This window comes from Ursus maritimus, unplaced genomic scaffold, assembly GCF_017311325.1.
Source record: "Ursus maritimus isolate PB19 unplaced genomic scaffold, ASM1731132v1 scaffold_21, whole genome shotgun sequence".
Classification (NCBI taxonomy): domain Eukaryota; kingdom Metazoa; phylum Chordata; class Mammalia; order Carnivora; family Ursidae; genus Ursus; species Ursus maritimus.
Window position 1 is genome coordinate 12,939,572 of NW_024424564.1, and position 14,230 is coordinate 12,953,801.

At 44.1% G+C, this 14,230-nt stretch overlaps 1 protein-coding gene across 1 annotated transcript in view; it reads left to right on the plus strand.

The window, feature by feature from the left end:
- Positions 1 to 14,230, plus strand: part of LGR5 (leucine rich repeat containing G protein-coupled receptor 5) — a 123,450-nt gene that overhangs the window by 93,563 nt on the left and 15,657 nt on the right. The window contains exons 5-11 of the mRNA XM_008684389.2: positions 2,625 to 2,840; positions 4,945 to 5,016; positions 7,834 to 7,902; positions 9,291 to 9,362; positions 13,106 to 13,177; positions 13,328 to 13,396; positions 13,538 to 13,609. Of these exons, the coding sequence (XP_008682611.2) occupies positions 2,625 to 2,840; positions 4,945 to 5,016; positions 7,834 to 7,902; positions 9,291 to 9,362; positions 13,106 to 13,177; positions 13,328 to 13,396; positions 13,538 to 13,609 (642 nt within the window). The remainder of the gene's footprint in view (positions 1 to 2,624; positions 2,841 to 4,944; positions 5,017 to 7,833; positions 7,903 to 9,290; positions 9,363 to 13,105; positions 13,178 to 13,327; positions 13,397 to 13,537; positions 13,610 to 14,230) is intronic.

The following is a 14,230-nucleotide window of genomic DNA, read 5'->3' on the forward strand; positions in this document are numbered from 1 at the left end:
AATATGAGCTCTTTGTTTACTCACTGAATAGGCACAACTTGTCCCCTGCCAGCTGCTTTGTCCACAGTCTTAACCTTGTTCTGTGGGAGCCACCTGTCCGAGTTGCTGGATAATTACTTCCATCCTCCGGTTTAGCCTTCCGATATTCTGTTAAGATTAAGTCAGATAAAGCCTCTGACTGTGAACAATATTCCACTCTCTGAGTTAGGTTTGGACCACTGAGGCAGGTGGACGTGGACTAAAGAATACTGCGTTTAGAGCGAGTCCGGTTTATCAGGAGCTTCTTAGATGAGGGAACCATTGAGGCAGAGACGCGTTTTAGTGCCGCGCTCAGGATACCCAAGCGTGGGGTCTGGGGTATTAGGGTAGGAAGTGATAGGACTGTGCAGAAGTGCCCTGTCTTACTCATTTCACTTCAGACAGCAAATTGTGTGGAGGGCAGGTTACCTTCTTTTTTCCAGGACAAAAAAAAAGTGATTCCGGAATCATAAATCATAAATTACTTTTTTTCATAAATTCATTTATCCAGAGAAATGGATTTATTAACATTGAAAACAGACCAAGGTCACTTCAAGACCCAGCAGTGACATTAGCGGGAACTTAGCTATCAAAGAAGACGAGCGTCGGCCTCAGTGCTGAGAGAGCCTCTTCTGTACACGGGCTCCAGCGTGTGTACCGTTGAGGATGAGTCATCTTCAGGACCCTTAGAACCCCCATGTTGTTTTATTACATAAGCAACTGGCACTAATCACACAACGTGTCACCTCAAACGGGAAGTTCATATTACTTAAATAAAGTCTTCATTCTTTAACCCGTGCCGTCGTTAAGGAGAGTTGATGCACGGGCTTCACTTCTGGTCACGGGAAAACCATGAGCTCCTCGCCCCTGATGAAGTTACACCGCATTGGAACCTGGGCCGAACGTGGGATCACTGGCACAGCAGGAAAGAGGCAGCGCCGAGCTTTCCTAAGCATTGCCGGTTCCGTTGATTGACAGAACCTTGAGATAGTCCCAATCTGTGTTTCTGCTGCCTACAAAAATTGTCGCCCTGCTGGACATTTAATTGTGAGTGGCTCAGACACCAAACTCCTAAAATTCGTTCCAAGTGACCTTATCTCAGTTATTATCAAAACCTGGTCCTGGGCCTTGAAGGCATCACTTGTCCCCATTCAGTCACTAGAAGTAGGAGCCGGAGGACAGGTGAAGTGACATACTGTGACCAAAAGCCAGAAAGCTGCTTTCCAAAGAGATTAATTAGCGCCCGACCGCAGAGAATTCTATTTCTAAATTGTTTACATTTGGTTGGAAAGGGTTGATTCCATGCCCCTGGTGCACTTCCTGCATCTGTTTAGTCTTCCATGCTTCCTAAAACATTTTCCAAAATCCACTCGTGATTTTCTAATCCTTCCTCAGACAGGGACCTCTTAAAGTGCAACCCTTCTTTTTTTAAATCCTGGCTTTGAAAATGCAAACAAATGAGCCTTAAGAACAGACTGGAAAAGGAGCGAGGGCCATTGGAAGTATAGCCGGGTGCTGGGGGTTCTGTCGTTCGTGCACCTTACGGAAAACTGCAATTTCCACTAAGGACAGTTCAGGCCTCGTCACTGCAGCCACTGTTTCTGTGGGACGGGGCGAAATAAGTGCATTGCACTCCCTCTGCTGGCCCCGAAGTGGCAACGTCTCATAACCCGGACCTATATTTAGATATATTTCCCCACTTAACAAAAAAAAAAAAAAAAAAGGGTGTGTGGAGGAAAGAAGCAAAAGCTGGGAAAGATGCTAATTTTATTATTTGTTTAAAATGTCAGGAAAAACAAATATCTGCCCAGTGCAAATGGTTAGATGAGCAAGAAAGCCTGCAGTTTTTAGGCTTTTTATCAGCACTGTACTGAGACAAAGGGAGGGGCCGCCTCTCCTCTCCCTGAGGCGTATCTCTAACAGCCTTTAAAATGACTCAGTTCCTTTCAAATACCGAGATCTTTTCCCAGGGCTCAGTGAGCAAATTGGTGGAAGAGTAGGTTTTGTAGGTTCAGAACAGTCCAGAGAAAGCAAAGGTGTGGGGGCACCTGGGTGGCTCAGGCGGTTAAGCATCTGACTTCAGCTCAGGTCATGATCCCAGGGTCCTGGGATCGAGCCCCGCTACTGACTCCACACTCAGCAGACAGTGGGGGAGGGGGGTTGAGGGGGGGCTGCTTGTCCCTCTCCCTCTCCCCCTCCCCCTGCTCATGCTCTCTCTCTGTCTCTCTCTCAAATGAAAAAAAGGAGGAAAGAGGCATGTATTTGGCTTGGGGTGAGGGGGAAGAGAAAGGGTGCCAGAGGGGAAAACCGAAAGATCATCACGCTGAAGCTTCGTACTTCGGGGGAGGCCACTTCTGTGCATGGAGGTGTGTTACCCACAAGCCTGGAAGGGAATCATAGCTCTGTGGAATTTCAATGGCCAGCTGGACCTAAGAAGCCATGGTTCTACTCACGAGCGAGGAAGATGTTCCGGATGCCTGGGCACCCTGAGGGCCCTGAGCCCGGCTTCGTGCCTGTTTGTCAGCATATCGAGAGTTTTCCTGCAAGGCCTGATCTCCTGCCTGGGCTTTGCCCTCTTTACCATCCTTGTTTGCTTTCTTCCCCAGGCGGCTGGATGCCAACCACATCAGCTACGTGCCGCCCAGCTGTTTCAGTGGCCTGCATTCCCTGAGGCACTTGTGGCTAGATGACAACGCCTTGACAGAAATCCCTGTCCAGGCTTTCAGAAGTTTATCAGCGCTGCAGGCCATGACCTTGGCCCTGAACAAAATACACCACATACCAGACTATGCATTTGGAAACCTCTCCAGCTTGGTAGTTCTGTAAGTTTGATTTTCTCTCTCTTTACACTTTCTAAATTTTCACTGCAGGACGTTGCTGGCCTTCAAGTGCTGGCCCTTCAAACCTTGAATAGGGACATTTTCAGGGAGGAAAACCCCCGAGCTCCTCCCCAACGTGACTCTCGAATGTTCTACTTGTGTTAAAGAATTCAGCCACATTCAAGGGCGCCCCGGGGTGGCTCAGCCTTTGAGCATCTGCCTTCGGCTCAGGTCATGATCCCAGGGTCCTGGAATCAAGTCCTGATCAGGCTCCTTGCTCAGCAAGAAGCCTGCTTCTCCCTCTCCCACTCCCCTTGCTTGTGTTCCCTCTCTTGCTGTCTCTCTCTGTCAAATAAATAAAGTGCCAAGCACCGCGAGGCATTCGAAGATAGACTATGACCTCTGTCATAGGGAAGCCCGTGTATATTCAGGCAACCGTCAGACTGTACAGGTAGTCCAGTGACTGAAGCGAATACAAATTCCTCATTTCTGATAATAATTTATAATTCAGGTCAAAGTGGAATATGCCCTTATTATTTAATAAATATTTTTGAACCCCTACCAAGGCAAGAGAAGTAAGGACAAACCATTGAGAGAGAGCATGCATTTGTGTGGCTTTTTTCCCGATGGCTCTAGATTTCATTATTTTAAGTAAATCAAAATGCTTCTCAAGTAATCGTTTGAAAACTAATCCGTCTCCTTTAAGAGTGTAGCTATATGCCCCATGTGTATAATATAATGGTCAGTCAAGGCTGATAAAGGAAAAAGCAGCTGCTTGAAAGGCTGGGAGAAGCGTTTGCAGAGGAACCTTGAGGAAGGCTTCTCCTGCCCTGTTTCTCCCTTTGCTCCGTGCCCGCCCACAGGCCCACCACAGCCTTCAATTATTCCAATTTTCTTGATGACCCATCTCTCTCGTATTATAGTATATCTTCCTTGGAGGGCTGGCCAGCATCCTATCCATCTTTTTAGGTTCCCCTCAATCCCCTTCCCCCATGTGTTGCATGTACAAGATCTTCAATAAATGTCACAAAAATCTCACATGAAACCGACATAGATTTATTAGAATAAACACCATAGTTGGGGCGCCTGTGTGGCTCAGTCTGTTGAGTGCCCAACTCTTGATTTCGGCTCAGGTCAAGATCTTGGGGTCGTGGGATCGAGCCCCAGGTCTGGTTCTGCACTCAGCTCCACACACAGTCTGCTCGAGACTCTTTTCCCCTCCCTCTCCTTCTCCTCCCCTGCTCACCTGCTCTCACTCTCTCACTCTCTCTCAAATTAAATAAATAAATAAAAATAAATAAATAAATAAAATCTTTGCAAAAACAAATAAACAAAACCTCAGTCGGGTGATATTGACAGATTTCTCTACTGACTCACGCATATAACGATGATACCACTGACCCACCAGAAGATGGGTGTGTGCTTTAATTTTTTCCTCTGCCTAAGGGAATGGATTTCCAGAGACCCAGCTATTCTTTTTCACCCTCTTCTCCTGAAGCCATTTTCCAAAAATCCCTTGGGACTTGGTCCAGTTTTCAGTTCTATACACAGCTGTTCTCATTGGCCCTGACTTAACTGAATTACCATTGAGCCAAAGATGATAATTATACACGTTAATACTACGTCAAGATAACTAACCTCCTTGGGCAGCCAAAAAAATATGATCACCATTCTCTGTGGCTAAAATTGTTGTTGCCTCTTAACCTGTGTTCCCACCCTGGGAACATAGCCATTATAAGCCAGCAGCTTTAATAGAAAATGTGCGTAGTACACTAGGACCCTCCCTCCATCCTTCCTTTGTCAATGATGGCCAGAATCTGCTTAGCATCCTACCTTCGAAAGCTAGCTTAACAACCTAAATTTACTTTTATCACTCATGTTGCCTCTATGATTACACACTCCCTGATATCTCAAACCCATTGGTATAGAATCATCTAGGGTGAGAGTGGATGGGTCATATAGCCTTGAAAAAAAAAAAGTTAAACAAGGCATTTCTTATATATAATTAGCACATTCTTTCAGTGTCTTGGGTTTATGCAATCAGATGCTGTGCCGAAGTTTCCCTGAGCAGTGTGCCTTCATGACTGTCTGTAATGTTCTCCTGCAGGCATCTCCATAACAATAGAATTCACTCCCTGGGAAAGAAATGCTTTGATGGGCTCCACAGCCTAGAGACTTTGTGAGTTGACCTTTTATTTGTTTCCCTTTCTTCAGTGTTTTCATGAGTATTCTGAAGGAATCAAAATAGCCTTAAAGTCAAACTTGCTGTTTGGTTTGGTTAATTGCCTGAGCTTTAAACAGATATTTACGATGGCTTTATTTTACACACACACACACACACACACACACACACACACACACACACAGCTAATAACACTGAGATTTTATTTTCATCTAACAAGAGTGGTAGATTAGTTAGAATCATTATAAGCTAAATGAGATGTTCTCTACTGAGCAGCGACTGTTTGCTTAGGAATGTGTACTCTGTGTCAGGGATCCATTCTATACTGTCACTCAGGCTCACTATTCATGAGTCTGGTCTGCCGTACCTCCTGCCCCTTCCCCCCATCCAATGGGAGGATACCGACCAGGCAAATGCTGGACTCTCTAATCTGAGATGAACAGGTGTCCCATTAGCAAACAACAAAGGTTCACACTAAAGCGATTCGAAAAACTAAAAAGTAATACTAGCTACCATTTATTGGGTAGGTTTCTACCCAAATACTGCACTACTCGGCATACGTGGTTTCTTAATCCTACACCCATCCTATGAGAGCCCCTGTCACCATCCCACTGTAAGCTCTAGTCAGGTTTAAGTTACGTTACCAACATGACATATCCAGGCAGTAGCATCTGGGATTTGCTTCTTCTCTAGTTTGACTGTGAAATCCAGGTTTACCAGCGTACAGTGCTTCCAAAGAATAGGTCAAGAGCTCAGATCTGAGTTGGTACCTATAATAAAAATAGAGTCCAGCCAGCTGACCGCCCAGAGTCTTTCCCAGAGCCACGACGAGAAGAGCTCTCCTGCTCTCATGGGCCTCCCCAGGCCCCAGCCGTTTCAAGGGAGGAGCTGCTCTTCACTGCCCTAGATGAGCGAGAGAGGTATAATGAGGGTGTGGGAGTCCTGAGTGTTGTGGGGTTCCAGCTGTGGCTCTCTCACCCCCATATTTTTAATACTCAAGAACAATAAGCCATACAGGGCCACTGAATCTACAGTGGTGGCTCTGAGCGAAGACCACCTCTCCCGTGGCCTTGGAGCTATTATTCATTTGCACCCAGAGCTTAGCATTTTTACATGGTCAGTTTAGCTTCTAATCAGGTCTGAGTCTGACGATTTCCTGACGGACCATCTGTTGTTGGTGGCTCAGGTCAGCGAGCACTCCCAGCTCTGCTTCCCGGGTTACTCCGTCACTCTGTGTTTCCTCTTAAAAGGGAGGAATCATCCCCCTAAGGAGACGCCAAAGCGGAACTTATCCAGGCAGAACTTTGAAGTCAACTTGATGGTATAAGCAAGCTATTCTTAGGAGCTGCTCGGGAAAATTAGAACTTCTCCCTTATCTACACAGGGCTGGGCTTGGGATCTTAGGAACGGAAAGCACCTTCCAGTCCTTTCCAACACAAGAGGAACAAAAAACAACATTGGCTTTGAAGGGTATTTCCGTAAATAGTTTTTCATTCTTTTTTTTTTTTTTTTCTTTCCCATGTTTGAGATGAAGACCCAGGATTTCATGTAAATACCATAGAGTCAGACATTTCAGGGCAAATTCATAAGAGTCTCATTGTGCCTCACCCTCCCCTGGCCTTGCCCAGGGCTACAGAGGATCAGTAAATTGGTTACTCTCAACCTCTTCCTTTCCCTCACTAGAAACCCAAGTAATTTATAAGGACCCAATCCTCCGTTTAATCAAAACACAGCATCTGGAGAGATTTACAAACAGGAAGAAAATTTATGTCCACACAAGACACGAGTTTCCTGCCTGCAGTATAGCTTAAGGATGGTTTGTGCCAGACAAGTAGGAATCCTGATTCATGTTTAACTCGGTCAAATTATCTCTCTTAAAATTAAAAAGCAATTCTTCTCCATAGAGGAAGATCTAACCACATCTGACTGCCTGACCAAAAGGTTTTTCTGCGTCATCTGGGAAATCTGCCATTCCCCGAGACTAGGAGGCAATTACTTTTTCATACGAAGTCGTAGATATAAGGTGGACTTAGTCTGAGTAATGGAATTGAAAAGCCATTTGTGTCATAACAGATAGAGAAATGAATGAGTTGAAATGGTTTGGCCCTGCCATCTCTGTGCGTGAAGGGTAACGTGGAGCTTTGCCTCACAGACCCAGGAAAACATACTTCTGGTCTGAATCATTATTTGTGACCCTGAAGAAACTCTAGACCCGAGGCGCTCCCTGAGAGTGCCCCGTACCGCATGCAGCCCTCCAGAAGCAGGCCGTCTGTCATCCCGGACCGAGGCGGGGAGAATCCCAGGCACTCTACAGGAGTCGGGGGTGCAGCCGCTCTCCAAGATGCCCCCTCAGGCGAGACTCTGAGAAGCAGGGGGAAGCGTCAGAGTGTGAAGGTGGGAACAAGAGGGGAGATGTGATTCAGGAGCCAGGAGGAGCCCACACACCAGCTGACAGCTAGGTGAGCCAGCTTCAGGTGAAGAGCTACTTGGCCAAGCCACCAACAAACCAGCCCAGTGTCCCTCCCACTTGCACATTAACACAGCTCTCTGTCCCCTCCCTGGTTTTCAATACCTCAGTGCCGTTGAGACTTGACTCTGACATTCCTCACGAGCAGTCTAATGACCACGTTAACGCAGATATTGGTGGAATGATGGTGGTCAGCAAGCCACGAAAATCTCTCTCCGTGAAGAGAAGGAAGGAGAATTTTGGTCGGTGACCCTGGCCCGTTGGAATAGCATATTCATTTTCTCTGTAAATGTAGTATATAGGAATTTTTACATGAAAAACTGAAAATACTATTTACCTCTTTTCAGGGATTTAAATTATAATAATCTCGATGAGTTCCCCACTGCCATCAGGACACTCTCCAACCTTAAAGAACTGTAAGTATTTAGGACAAATTTAATGGGAGAACTCTCTTCTTCGTGAATTCACTTTAAAATACGTTTGATTATTATACATAGTGTGACTGACTAGAAATTTTTGAAAGTTTGCACAAATAATGGCTAAGTACACTTGAAATATATTTTAATTTATTCTGTCACCACAAACATTAGATAATCTTTTTAAAATTTAGAATGGATTTCTCTAAGATATGTATATGAGAAAAAATATACATAGTTCTCTAAATCATACTCTTTTCCTAAGCTATATTCCCCCAACATCTATACACTTCATACATTTATAGAAATTGTCACGGAATTCCGTTATTTGCTGAGCATTTTGAAGAACAAACTTTTCTAGGTCATGTAAGTCTAGGACTAGAGAAATAAAATGCATGTGCCTCGGACTGTGCGTGATGTTTTTGCATACATCATTTCACATTCTTTAAGTAGTTCGTGAATCATATTTAATTTTTAAAAACCCACGATTTTACTAAAGTAAAGCTGACTTTCAGCTCTGAGGTTGCATACATTGTCTTTTATATACTGTAATTCAATTAGCTTTCCTTTGTACCTAAAAATATGAATAACGTACGTAAGGAATGTTCCAAGACTCAGAAAGGAAAATAAACACAGAGCCTATTCTCTTGGCCAAGAGAAATGAGACACTCAGCTAAAGGAGGTAGGCAACGGGGCTTGTTTGGAAGCACAAGACTTTAGGAGGGTTCTCCCTCAGGAGCCCCCACGTGTGGCTTAACTGGGAGATCCTCATGGTCTCTGGTCAGGCAACCCGAAGACTGCCGCTCACCTCATCCAGCCGCCGGCCCACATGGACCCACACGGGACCCAGAGAGCATTGACTCTGCCCCTCCACCATTCAGACAACAGCACGAGCAGAGGAGAATCCATTTGTTATTACAGACTCACTGACTACCTTCCTTCAGCTCAGGAAATCTTGTCCTCCTAAGGAGATTACTTAAATCTCTACTTCACAGCGGCTTAAGTCAATTTTCTCTTCTTCTCGCTTCAAATGGGGTCAGGAGGAGTGATTATAATCCTCTCTCCAAAGATGGTTCCCTCTGTGTCAGGTCGTTATACGGTGGTGTTCTGTTGGATATTAACAGATGGATTTTCTTTTTATAACATTAGATTGTAAGCTTCCTTCCGTTAAGCACGACTGTTATTTTCAGATTCTCTATTCCTCTTTCAGGATGACACTTTGTGATTTCTTTTTCTCCTAGAGAGCGCATAAGCTTCAAAATGCATAGAAGAATTTAACCTTATCCCCTGGTTAGCAAAGATGTTGATCATTGCCAAGGAAGGGGTACTATTACATAATGTTACCTTACAGGTTATTTTCTTTAAAAAATGTTTCCCTCTCTTTCTAGAGGATTTCACAGCAACAATATCAAGTCAATACCCGAGAAAGCATTTGTAGGCAATCCTTCTCTTATTACAATGTAAGTCGCCATGGTTGTTTTTCTATTATTCCATCCTGAGATGTAATACGTATTACACTTTCAAATATAAGAAAACGAATGTCCTATATATTCCCAAGTTTTGTCTTTGTCAATATAAGATTCTTTACAGAGAAGCATAGGTAGAGATGTTTGGCCAGGTTTTAGCTGAATGCTGAAATAACATAAAAGATTCTTTTTTTCTAGAACCTACAAGTGTGCATGGCATTATGCCATCATATCTTCAGAGGCCTTGTCTCACTTCACAATAATCTTGTGACATACTTTTGCTTATCTCTATTTTCTAAGGAATAAAACTGATTTTTAGAGAATCATTGTCAAGGTCACCTGGTCATTCAGAACTTGAACCCAAGTATACTAGAAATATTAATTATTTTTTTGAAGATTTATTTATTTCAGTGAGAGAAATTGCGTGCAGGGGTGGGAGGAGCAGAGCAAGAGGGAGAGAGGAACTCAAGCAGACTCCACACTGAGTGCAGAGCCTGATGCAGGGTTTGTTCTCAAGACCCTGAGATCAGACCTGAGCTGAATCTGAGAGTCGGACCCTGAACTGACCACGCCACCCAGGTGCCCCTATAAATTATTATAATCAAATAGGAGTCCTTTACAGCAATAGACTCCATTGATGGTGGGCGTTTGGGGGGATACTGTGTTATGCTGGCTTTCTGTACCTATTTGTTATCAAGCCCAAGCACTGAGTCACATTTATACAATTATAAGTTCGGTTGTAATCTAGAAAGTTGCATATATTCTAAAAGGTGTATAAGAGGGTTTATATACCATAAAAGCACAAAATAGCATTACTGCTCGGCATATGATTAGTTACACGTTCCACATTTAGCACAGACAGAAGATCGATCACGTGTAGACGCACAGGAAGATGGAAACAAGTGTTAGAATGGTTCTTCGTTAAAAGACCTGGCGGGCTGGGGGCATAGTACTGGCCTGAGGTCCTGCAGGAGGGGACTCGAATCTGCAGGAGGAGAGTGAGGACAACTGTAGAACATGACTGTAGGGGCATTTCTTGGCAGATATTCATCCTGTGCCAATTTATTAAGAGGCTTTCTGGACCCGTGTAGTATCTGTCACAAATGAACTGGAATCCCAATTAGCCCTGACAACTGGAAAAAAAGAAAATACCATTCATCGTTTCTGAAATAGTCTGACAGTATGTTGGCAAACTAAGTGTTTTAAAGTTTATTGCCAATAAACATTAGGCCTCATTAGAGAGTATTTACATATTAAAAGTTGGCAAATTGCTTGGCCTTTGCTTCTTTTTCTTTACAGCCACAAGACTGGGTTTGGGGTTTTTTTTTAATCGCTCTTTTGATATGCTAATACCACTTGAGAAAGGACTAACAGCCCCCCCCAATTTATTAGTGCTTCTATCCAGTAGCTTAGGCGTTCACTATTTTCTCCCTGAAACTCTCCTTTCCTTGTTTCTCTGCCTGTCTCTCTCTCGTCGGTCACTGCCACTGCCTGGCACACCCCAGTCCCCGGTTTCTGTGAATGCTTCCCCTGTCCCATCGGCTACCCAGTCTCCATTTCTCCCTCCGAGGTCCCCGTCCTCTATATAACTGCTTCGCAAGCCCACTGCCACCAGCCTCTGCTAGCCACTACCTCAACCGTCTTGCCGATCACAGCGTCCTTCTTGTCACCCTCCTGCTGGGGAACATACCGAGATTCAGGATCGTCTCTTGTCTCGTCTCCTGACCAGTTCTCCACAGCTCTCCTCAATTACCCGATGCCATAACCCAGATCGACTAAGTGTATCATAGAACAAAACTCTTTCTTTCCTTTGCTCTGATGAGTCCATCCCCTCACGATGCTTATTGAAAGTCTAAATGACATTACATGAAGTTTTTCTTGATCTCACAAGAAAACTCTTTCCTGAGAACCCTATAACTCTTTATTTGTGAAACTGACATACACAAGCATGGATATTCATATCTGCCCGGTGTGCCTACGTACATATATGTGTGTGAACACAATGATATACATACAAGCATATGATATAGATAAGGGACAGTGTGATATTATGAGAAAAACTCTATTTTTAATCATAAGACCTATATTCTAGCTCTAGCTCTTTCTCTTTTTTTAAGATTTTATTTATTTATTCATTCAACAAAGATAGAGACAGCCAGCGAGAGAGGGAACACAAGCAGGGGGAGTGGGAGAGGAGGAAGCAGGCTCATGTCGGAGGAGCATGATGTGGGGCTCGATCCCAGAACGCCGGGATCACGCCCTGAGCCGAAGGCGGACGCTTAACCGCTGTGCCACCCAGGCGCCCCTAGCTCTTTCTCTTATCGACGATCTAATCCAAGGGAAGAGGGCAGAGGGCAGGAGGACACAAGGGGACTTGGGCTTGTTGGGTGACAAGTCGAACCCAGGTCCAAGCCAGATGTTACACAAGCATGAGCTCTTTTAATTTGTACACAAACCCTACAACTCAGATTTATTATCCCAGTTTAACAAATTAGAAAAGTAAAGCTCTGGGAGGTACTGAACTTGCCAAAGTATCTGAGCCTTAGTTTCCTCCTCCAAAAATAAGATTAAAAGTATCTAAGTGTCTGTGCTGTGGATCTTACAAGGTTGTTGAGGGGATCAACTGAGCTTTGTACATGAAAGCGCTTTATCCACCAGGAAGTGTGATGCCGTTTCTTACTTGTTCTATCCCTACTGATTCCAAGCCTCTTTAGGGCAGGGACTTTTTATCTTCTTCAAACTCCCAGAATCTAGAATAATGTCAGGCACGTGGTAGATACTTAACGACGGCTTCCTTAATGACTCCGTCTGTAAATTCCCACAGTACCTACCCTCGTACTTTGAACACAGTGGACACCAATAAATATTTGTTGAATTTCGGTGAACTAGGATGTCTTCTCCGCTAAGAACTATTTGTAGGGCGTCATTGACCAGACAGTTCAAATACCATCACATTGAAAACATCTGTGAAACAAAATATTTAAGTTCTAATAATGCCTTGCCTTTTAAAGCAGTAATTAATGTCTTAGAAATCTACTGTTACCAGAAAAGCAGAATAGCAAATTTCCTCTCAAATAATTTGAAGAGTCCTTCGTGTATGTTATGATAAGATCTGACCCGAGGATCCAACCTTCATGTGAATCTATAGAACTTCATCTTTCTTTATTGAATGATACGGTTGCAAGCACCTTGAGTTACCTTTTTGCCACTTTGATGGGTATGCCGCAGATGTTGGAGGCAGAGAAAGATTTTTAGGTATAGCTACAGTCTGTTCACTTGCTTTTCTCCTTCGTAACTGTCACTTATATCTGCCTTGCTGTCAGAAATTTTCATTTTTATATAGTATGGATTTCTTACCAAAAGTCTCCTCATGGGGCACCTGGGTGGCTTGGCCGGTTAAGCATCTGCCTTCGGCTCAGGTCATGATCCCGGGGTCGTGGGATCGAGCCCCACGTCGGGCTCCTTGCTCAGCAGGGAGTCTGCTTCTCCCTCTGCCTTCCTCTCCCCCTGCTCCCTCACTCTCTCTCTCTCTCTGACAAATAAATAAATAAAATCTTTTTTAGAAAAAGTCTTGTCATGAGTTAAAACACTTTTGTGTTTTACCAAGTAATCAGGAATGTTATACAATATAGTACAACCAAGATTAATTCATTTAATGTGTCTGTTGACATTTTGAACAGGTATTCGTTTGTCGTTCACCTTTTATACTAAGACATTGGTGTTTGGATTTCTTTCAGACATTTCTATGACAACCCCATCCAGCTTGTTGGAAGATCCGCTTTTCAACATTTACCCGAACTAAGAACGCTGTAGGTTTTTCTCTTACGGATGGCTTCCCCCTTGCAGGGGTACTGTAAAAACCAAATGAATATTTTAAGTTAAAGTGCTTTGAAAATGGCGCTAAAATTACCCCTTTCTGGAATCTTCTTCCAGTAGTACTCATGTACCCCTCCTTCTAGGACTCTGAATGGCGCCTCACAAATTACTGAGTTTCCTGATTTAACTGGAACTGCGAGCCTCGAGAGTCTGTAAGTACTTGATTAAGCTCTTGACTTGGCCCAGAACGTGCACTGCCCTTGAAGCCTGACCAGTCTTAAAGTCAGTGAATAAAAATATGTCACTGTGTGATTCCGGAATAAAAGAATTATGCCTGGCTTGTGTTTCAACAGGACTTTAACTGGAGCCCAGATCTCATCTCTTCCTCAAACCGCCTGTGACCAGCTACCTGATCTGCAAGTGCTGTGCGTATCAGGAAGGCAGCGACGTTGTGTAGATAGGCAACCTCCATTTAGGAGCGAAATGGCAGGCGTTCTTTCAATAATCCTTGAAAAGGGAAGAAGGTTCTTTCCTTGCTGGGCTCCAACAGGGCGGGGAAGTGGTTCTCTGATGTGACCCCAGTAATGGTGGCAGCGCACCCTTTGTTCCCAAGTTCCAGTCAGTCCCCGTTAGAGTCTCAACTGGCACACATTTCTTGTGAGAAAAGGGCTATGAACAAGCCTAGATAACTTCATTTCCCCCTTCGAGGCTTTGCAGAGCAGAAAAAAGTTGCATAATGGATCAAAAACCCAATGTGGATGCCAAAATAAAAAATTAAGTTATCGGACCCATACAAACCTTGATAAAGGCGACCAAACATTCTACCGGTATAGTTGTGGGTGCCGCGTTCTCATGTTTCCAACTAGCGGTTAAACCGTTTGCATATGTGATTTCTGGTGACTTGGAGCTTTTTCTTTCCCTCTGCTTTTCCCTTCTGAATAGTAGTTTACAGGAGTTTGAAGAGCCTTGTTTTGACCTTCCATTTTTAGCCTTCTCCCTCAACTCCCAACCCTACTGTCATCCTCTCCTGCACTGTGGAGACTTAA